Source organism: Sinocyclocheilus anshuiensis, unplaced genomic scaffold (assembly GCF_001515605.1).
Source record: "Sinocyclocheilus anshuiensis isolate Anshui unplaced genomic scaffold, SAMN03320099.WGS_v1.1 scaffold186, whole genome shotgun sequence".
Lineage (NCBI taxonomy): Eukaryota > Metazoa > Chordata > Actinopteri > Cypriniformes > Cyprinidae > Sinocyclocheilus > Sinocyclocheilus anshuiensis.
This window is the reverse complement of record NW_015542355.1, coordinates 2,312,037-2,320,916: the sequence shown is the minus strand read 5'-3', so window position 1 is coordinate 2,320,916 and position 8,880 is coordinate 2,312,037. Positions and strand designations below refer to the sequence as shown.

Genomic DNA, 8,880 nt, shown 5'->3' with positions numbered 1-8,880 from the left:
TAAGGTTCAAAAATAATGTTTTTTTAACTTTAAACCGCATAAACACATTTCATTACACCAAATACACAAAATAATGTTCTTTTTAGCAGCATCATATGACCCCTTTAAAAATAAATAATAATAAAAAAATTCAATTAATTAATTAAATTAAAGAGTAATTTCAGTCTGTCACTTCTTATGACCATGAGGTGTGATGAGTTGATTCAGAGCGTATCAGGCAATTATCTTATCATTCATCTCCATTAGAGCTGCCATCTTGCCACTCGTCCATCAGCTGTCATGACAGGTATGTAGGCAGGACAAAAGCTGGCAGCTCCCACACCCAAAACTCACAAATATGAGTGCACAACTGGTTGACATGCACATTCATGAGAGAATATACAGATAAAGGCATGTGTTGTGACCTAAATTTCAGTACCAAATTCCTTAATACGGAGCCGCAATGCTCTAGTGAGCATGTATTATTGGTATATAAAGTATGCGCCAAATGGTAAGTCACATGTACAGTTGTCAGCTGTTAGAAATTTAAAGCTGTAAAACAATGAGTGTAAATGTATCCTTAGTTGTATGTGTCAGCGTGTGGATTGACAGCTGTGAACCATCTGTTGCTCTGTTCTTGTAATCTGGGGGATTACTGACTGTAACCTATAAAGTCTGGAGTTGCACACACGGTACTGTGAACCGCAAAGTTGTCCCTAACTACGTCCATAATACAGGTCAGATGAAGAACTTACTTTTCTCTTCATCATAAGAACCCCCTGAGCTGTTGCTGTAGCGTGATTCCAGGCGGTTATGAGCCCGGGCTGCGCTGCTCAACCTGAGAAAATGTGTGCACAAAACACATGTTAGGGAACATAAAATGCATATGCATATTGACAACATGTATTAATTAAGCTGTTTAACAACCCAGTAGCTGCCTACTTAGACAGCACATACGTGGTGGATGAGAACTTACAGCCCATATGTGGTGGAGAATTTAGTGTATAAAAAAAAAAGAATATATATTTTTTTTAAATAATAAGGCTCTCTCCATTTTTAAGGAAATTAAAGATACATAAAGAAAGATGTACCTCTCTTCATTCTCTCTGGCGATCTTTGGCTCATCTGCCTCCTGGAAGTTTTCTTGCCCGGCCACTACCGTATTACTGCTAGATGTTGTGCCTTTGCAAACAAACAAAAACCTGATTATTCAACCATTATTAGGGAATAACCATACATTGGGTTATGAGATTCACAGCATTCTATACAGTACAACCCAGGGTTCTGAAACTGGATGGACCAAAGCATAGGACTGTCACTGCTCAACTGAGCTAGTACTACATTTATAGGCACCTATATGTCAATTTATAGACTGAATTATTTATTAATTGAATAGTGCTTCCAACAATTTATAAATTATAGACCTTTATTATACAATTTGCATAGCTTAAAAAATAAGTTATTTCCTGTAAACCTGTCTGAAAGTTGTTTTAAAAATCTTAAGTTTATTAAGAATTTTTAAGAAGATTTTTCTTCTGACACTGCATTCAGAAAAAATAAATACTGCTAAAACCCCACCCCAAGGACCATATGTGCCTTACCTGAGGCCACAACGGAGGTCTTGTTGCTGGCAACAAAGCGGTAAAATGGTGGGTTGTCACAGTGTAGGACCACTGGGTTTACTGGGTCTGTCTGCTGAAGCTCAAAGATCAGCTCCTCCATGGTCTGAATGGTGTTGTTCCGACACAGGTATATCACCACTTTCTTAATCTAAAAACAGTTCAAAACAATTTGGCCCATTATAAAGATCTAATAAAATGACATTGTTGTATGAGTACGAGTACAGGAGCTCAGTATCGGTGCATCCCTAGTTAAGAGTGTCCATATGTGTGTTTTCCTTACATATGGCAGCAGTGTAGTGTCACTGCTGACTCCGCACAAGCTTATGAGGAACTGCAGCGATATTCTCAGGTTGTTACTCCACTTGTCATTGGCCACAAGAGCATTCCAGGCATTCTCCATCTCAGGACCTGGGACTTCATCTCCATACTGATGAGAAACCATACAAATCATCTTAGTTGATTGTCAAACCTTTAAAGGGGCAATTTTCGACACTTTTCAGCATTGTGCTTTAGCACTGCATAATAATTGGGAATAATTTTTGCATAAACACCCTAAATAATCATAATTTAGTTTTCCTCTAGTAGAATCAACTGAGGTATTAAAGAGATATAATTTGAGCATTTTCTTTCGTATGAGTTGAGTCATTACCACAACTGAATATTTACGTAATAGTAAAGTGCCTCTCACCTTTGCAGTCATGAACATAAGGTTGTTCAGGACCAGTGAGGTGGCCTGCAGAGAGCCCCAGCCGTTGCCTTTGAGCCTGTGGCTGATTCCCAGGGTCTCAGCCTGCTCACGAGCCTCTTCCTCTGGAGTGCACGGGCTGGAGGTTGGGGGGAGCAGTCCTGTATCCACCAGCTCTATGTTGTTCAGCCATGGCAGCAGGTAGGTCAGCATGATTTGTCTGCCGTTAGGGTGAGTGGTGGAGAACCTCTGGCTGACCTCTCCATGTGAGAGATGATTGTGGATAAACAAATGAGTGGGCAGGTTTAGCGCAAGGTCAAAAGTTGAGCTGCAGTACAATAACACAGAGCACCCTCGCCCAGGACCATTTTTTTGCATGTAGGTGTTTATTTGCTTTTGGTGGGGCAACAGTTTGGTGACACATCCAAACATCTGGCTAAGAGGTATTCCTTGTAAAGCATGAGTAAAGCCCAATTTATACTTCTGCGTCGAACCTACGCCATAGCTACGCCGTAGCCTGACGTGCACCTCTCCAAAAATCTAACAGCGTGTCAATTCTACGTGGACCGCAAGCTCTGTGATTGGTCTGCTAGAACCCTCCCACCGTATGTAAATTAGTTTTGTGTGTGTTTATGTGCATTTAATATATTTTAAACATGTGTACTGCACGTCAACGCGGACAACGACGCAGAAGTATAAATCAGCCTTAAGTGTGTCACAGACACAGACGTGCACACCTTACCTGAGAAGAGAGGCAGGGTGAGTTCAGGATACATGCAGGCCAGCTGGTTTGAGAGCTGGAAGAGAGAAACGCTGTATAGTGGCGGTAAAGGACCATGTGTGCCATACAGGATATTTCCTGATTTTTGTCCCACAATCCTCTTTGAGTAAACGGACAACTTAGACTCCAGGACCTGAATGACACAGAAAAAATGGGGGAAAAAAGGTTTGGAGTTGGAGCTAGAAATTTACTTATTTGTTTATTTTGTATAAACATTTCTGACATTTATAAAAGAAAATATGCATAAATAAATAAATCTTTCAGCCACTGAAAATACAAGAAAGGCAAATAAAAATCTGAACTTGACAAACTCTGACTTGGAAAAAAAAATCGGGTACCTGCATGAGCTGCATGGATATCTCGTAAATCTCTCTACTTGTGTCAGATGACTTAAACAACACCAGATTCAAAAGGGTCACGATGTCACATGGATAATTCCTGAAAAGTAAAAAAAAAAAAAAAAAAAAACACAGATTAAAAAAAAAAAATTTTAAGTTAACCTTGCCAATGATGAAGGCTCTAATTACCTGCTACCGCACACAGTAGCAATAGCTTTGAAGCACCCTGAAGCAAGCTGGTATGATCCAGTGAAGCAGCGATCCACAGCCCAGTTAAAAAGATTCACCTGATCTGGGTTCAGTTCCAGGAGCAAGATAACAACCTCACAGCCCAGTCGATGCACCTGCAGCCCAGGGCGGTGATAAAAACATGAGTGTTTAAATGTGTGCTTTTCCCATAATCAAAGCAGAATTAAAGTTATTCCAATCTGACAGTCATTAATTTCAACTTTAACTGCAGACCTAAACAAATAAGATAAAACTCATTTAAATGGTTGACAACCCAGACCCAATAAAGTCAATAAAGCAGAAAAGCAAATAAAACAAAATATGTTCACAGGCCAATCCTGAAAGGCTTGTTGTTTTAGTTTTAATGACAGGTATTAAACCTGATGAAAAGCAGCTATAAAATTTAAACAGGAAGCCTGTTCAGCATCAACAGGTTAAAACAAGGACTACAGCTGACACAGGAACCTTTCCAGCAATAAAGAAAGAGCGAGTGAATGCTTACCCGGAGATCATGGCAGGCTAATATATTGTCCAGCCACTTGTACAGGTATCCGTCTGAAGAAAGGCCCACGTTATCGAACACAGGGCCACAACATAATACCGCTGACATAGCCTGACAACAAACCATGTACACACACAAACACAGCATTACATCAAAGAACATCTCATATCAGAGCTCAATGGTTTGGAGCATGTGGACAAACCACAGTTCTGAAAGGAATAAGACTTTAAAATGAATCTTCATCATGAGACTGAAATTACACACTGCTCTTAAACTTTACACACAAGTTAATTCTGTCTAACAGCCCTGATCCATTGTGACACACAGAATAGCCTTTTCACACCTTATACTAAAAAAAAGGTCGGAGCTGCCAAGTGAATGCCTTTTTGGACAAAGAGGGTGCAGAGAGCTTGGGGAATTTTCCGCAAGACACCCGCCAGTTGTTAATTGAGCATACAGGTACTTTCCAGATTGGATTTCAGACGTTTCCACTTGATTTAGTGCTGTTAACATAACTCTATCTTTTCTTCCTTCCAAAGAGACGAACGGCACCGAATTGGAGGGCAAATTCAAAACTTCCTCTGTTCTCTTAAATTGCTAGATATTTCTATATGCCAAGTATGAAGAATAAAGACTCGTTTGATAAAATGCCTTAATGGTGATTCTCTGAGATGTCAATGAGCAGATTTTTTTTATCTGGGTTTACCTTCAAAGCACAGTACTGGTAGCGTGTGATCTGGTGGTTGCGATCACTATAGCGGTCCAGAGGTGTGAACATGACACTGAAGGGTCCAGCCCACTGGCTGAAGAGAATGAAGAGGTGATGCCTCAAGCTCTGCTGGGGGAACAATAACCGCCTGTTGTGGACTAAAGAGAAAAACACGAATGAGACCTGAGGAACATTTTATAATATTTTTTTTTACTCTCAGCATGGTACAGTGTAAAACTTCATATCTAAAATTAACTGGTATTATTCAAAGGTATGTACACTACAGTTCAAAAATTTGGGTCGGTAAGATTTTTAATGCTTTAAAAAGACTACTCTTATGCTAACCAAAGCTAATAGTGAAATATTATTACAATTTTAAATAACTTTTCTCTTTGTTGATATATTTGAAAATATAATTTATTCCTATGATGGCATAGCTAATTTTTTAGTAGCTATAGCTGGTTTGGTAATCAAGAAACATTTCTTATAATTATAATACAAAATATTTAAAGGGGTCATATGATGCGATTTCAAGTTTTCCTTTCTCTTTGGAGTGTTACAAGCTGTTCGTGAATAGATAAGATCCCTGAAATTGCAAAGACTAAAGTCTCAAAACCAAAGAGATATTCTTTATCAAAGTTAAGACTCTGCCACACCCCCCTAAAAGGCTTGTGTACTGCATCATTACTGTGTCTGTTCCCCTTTCGGGCTTGAACTGATGGTAAAACTAATGACATTATTTACTGTCTTTACATTTATTTTGAAAGATGAAGCTCGCGATTATGGTAAGGGGCGTTACATTTCCGACAAGTGCTTGCGGTGTTCGGCCAATCACAATGCACTGGGTCAGCTGGCCAATGAGAGCAGACTGCGCTTGTCGGAAGGAGGGACTTTGTAGAAAACGAAGCGTTTGAGAGAGGCGGGGCATAGAGGACCTAAAATAATGTACAGTATTTGAAAAATTATGTGTTTTTTGAACATTAAAGCATGTCAACATATTCTGTTATACCAAATACACAAAATAATGATCTTTAAAAAAGCATCATATGACCCCTTTAATACTTTTGTGGAAACGGTGATACAATTTTTTTTCGTTGATGAATTGAAAGTTCAAAAATGTTCACATATGAGTTTGTTGCATTTTTAGCAATATTCATCTAATTTCTTTCAGTATGTCCACACACTAAAGAGCCCTACATCACAACCAGCTTTTAAATGTGAGAGCTGGCTGTGACGCAGGGCTTCTGGTTAGAGGGGATGTTGTGCTCTGCTGGTCTGAGGGTTTTCTTGGTCAGTCAGCACGTATTAATCAGAGCCAGAACAGTTCTATTCATAGCACTGCTCCTGGGCCTCTAATAAGTGACTCATTCGTGTTAGTGGCTTCTGAGCCTTTGAACAGGCAGCATGTTTAGATAACCTTAGACACCAAGACCAGTATATCAACGGCTCTATTATATCAGCTAAAATATCTGACCTGCTCTCATTATGGTCTTTGGTATTCTGGAGTACATTTGGGAGTACTTTGAGTATTTATTGTACACTGGGAAAGATATTTGAGATGCTAATGGAGAGGACATTTGTGATTGAAATTCTGAAATAGTTTAGGGATATTCGAAGTATTTTCTCCATGTTTTACCTGGAACACACTGGATGAGGTTGGCCACCATTCCACTGAAATGAGCTCTCATGTCTTTCAAAATGTCCAGCTCTTTGTCATTCTCTGCTTCTAAGAGCATCCGGGTCAGATCGACATACTCCAGAAAAAGGGCTCCTAGAGCCAGGGAATCTCGTTCCAATGCCCCATTGGTACTGCAGAGAAGAAGAGAAGAGTAAAACAGATGCACAAGGGATTTTTACAAGACTTTCCCTTTCCCCGTTTTAATCCAACAGAGTTCAAAGACTTGCTTTGTTGTGAAAGAAGATCTGCTTAAAAAGTTAAACCCAGGATTTGACTACATATGTCCACAAAACAGGTCTGGGGTGAGTGGACTAGTTCACCTGTCACTGATGACCCCTGAGTCAGCAAGAAGCTCAAAGATACGCAGCAGCTGCAGCCGGAGCAGATCTCTTCGCTCTCTACGCTTCTTATTCTACAGAGACAGAAAGAGAAAATAATATGGAGAGGCTCGATTTAAATCTAAAAATGTGCATGAACTCATATTGCCACTGCACTATGGACCCAACAATACATACTATGTTATCTACGGGGTTTCCAAAGAGCTGCATTAGGACAGAGCACTTACCTCAGGCCTCCTCTCCAGAGCTTCTTTCATTAGAGGATGGAGTTCTTCCACCAGCTCCCTAATCAAACACACATGTATGAAATAGTCATGAGAAATGAATTCATAACAAAATTAAAATTGATATGTCTACGGTTGAAAAGTTACAATAAATAGTTTCTGCTCAGTGTTATTGTAGTATTTTATATACTATTAAAGGCTTTATTCATATTTTGAATGACCTTTTATTTTTATATTTTCAGTTTTCATTTTGATTTAATTTTAAGTGGTTATTAAATGTATGCGCTTTTGTGATTTTTTTTATATTTATTTTTAGCTTTAATTTCTTTTTCCAGGTTTAGTAATTTCAGTACTTTAACTTAAAAGTTTGTTCAGTTAGTTGGGAAGGCAACATTTCTAATTTCATTGAATTTTTAAAAGTTTTATCAAATATTTACATTTTATTTCAACTTTATTCAAATTACTGGAAAAAATTTTGAATAGTTTTAGATTTAGTTAACAATAACAACACTGCCTGTGCTTCAGTAAACCGCATCTTATAGAATCTGTAGACGTTTGTCCACTTCTAAGTAATGGCACACGTCAGAATGGAATGACAATAATCTCTGCTATTTTGTTTGACACACATTACTTGCTGCTATTTTCATTTGCTGTTCTCACTGTGTGTGTGGCAAAAGACACAAAAGTGGTTGACAGAGTTATATGATATATCTGCTGTAAAACTGCCCTGGTTTAGGAAATAATCCTATGAAAAATATGAAAATCAGTTTTTTGGAGAAAATTATGCTAAATAGCTTATTAGAATGAGATAGAAGCTTTTTAATTAAAAACAATACCTGAACACTAGGGAATTTGTTCGCCCAAAGCCTAGGACGAGAGACTCTGTGATCTCTAAACTCTCCGATCTCATGAGAGGAACCAGCTGCTTCAGGAGCCACGCCACTGATGGTGTGCCTATCACCTGATCATAAACACATACATGTACTCATGATGTCACAGTTCTTTTGTTTTACAAATCATGATTGTCCTGCTATGGGCATATCGTACCTTGTTGTCATACGTGACACTGCCATCGGGTGTGGTAGCCATGATTTCAGGTGTAGAGGCTCTCAGGTGACCTGGACTCATGATACTAGGTTTGGCAACACCAAGGCACAATATCAGGTAATTCCTCCACAGCGTCACATAGCCATCGGCTGATCCAGGCGTGCTGGTCTTTTTGGCGTAAACGGGACTACTGCCAGGGAGTACCAGAGAAAGGAGGTCAAAAATCATTTCCACTGGGGACATGAATGCCTGTTTATTCTTTAAAGTCAGATTTTTCTGACAGTATTCATGCAAAAAATCATCAAAACTACTATGAATGGCAAGTTTTAAGAGTAAAGATAATCGAAAAACTCACTTTGGGTCAACAAGCGGCATAAGCAGCTGTAGGCGTGTGAAGGCGTAGGGCCAGGCATAGCTGAGCGCTGTGGAGCAGTGCTTAGGGAGGTGCTCTGGCCTAAGAAAGCTATACAGGCAGAGCACCCAGGGGTCCTTCACAGACTGGGCGAAGATCCACACGTGAGACGGGCTCTTTACGTCATAGTGGCTGTTAACCAGGCGGGCATTCCACTCTACCAGCCACTGCAGGTCCACGTGATGACTCATGGGCAGGGTGGCCTTCACAGAACACAGATTTTAATAGCTGAACTTGAGCAAGCATGCATGAGTGTTATGACACAAACATTTGGTAACCGAGTTCTATAAAAGCCTTGTAGCACAATTTTATGCAAGTAGAGGTCAATACTGAGAGC

The 8,880-nt window shown here is 39.5% G+C and overlaps 1 protein-coding gene across 9 annotated transcripts in view; it reads right to left on the bottom strand.

Moving 5' to 3' along the window:
- LOC107691676 (protein furry homolog) overlaps nt 1–8,880 on the bottom strand; it is a 60,840-nt gene that overhangs the window by 19,687 nt on the left and 32,273 nt on the right. For 8 of the 9 annotated variants that reach the window (XM_016490440.1, XM_016490434.1, XM_016490436.1 and 5 more), the window contains 16 exons: nt 8,487–8,746; nt 8,132–8,321; nt 7,921–8,045; nt 7,088–7,145; nt 6,843–6,934; nt 6,481–6,653; nt 4,842–5,002; nt 4,136–4,246; nt 3,595–3,749; nt 3,406–3,505; nt 3,029–3,200; nt 2,290–2,546; nt 1,882–2,028; nt 1,581–1,749; nt 1,071–1,161; nt 735–817 (listed from right to left, as the gene is read on the bottom strand). In XM_016490440.1, the coding sequence (XP_016345926.1) occupies nt 735–817; nt 1,071–1,161; nt 1,581–1,749; nt 1,882–2,028; nt 2,290–2,546; nt 3,029–3,200; nt 3,406–3,505; nt 3,595–3,749; nt 4,136–4,246; nt 4,842–5,002; nt 6,481–6,653; nt 6,843–6,934; nt 7,088–7,145; nt 7,921–8,045; nt 8,132–8,321; nt 8,487–8,746 (2,344 nt within the window). The remainder of the gene's footprint in view (nt 1–734; nt 818–1,070; nt 1,162–1,580; nt 1,750–1,881; nt 2,029–2,289; nt 2,547–3,028; nt 3,201–3,405; nt 3,506–3,594; nt 3,750–4,135; nt 4,247–4,841; nt 5,003–6,480; nt 6,654–6,842; nt 6,935–7,087; nt 7,146–7,920; nt 8,046–8,131; nt 8,322–8,486; nt 8,747–8,880) is intronic. The other variant, XM_016490435.1, reaches the window with a different exon arrangement.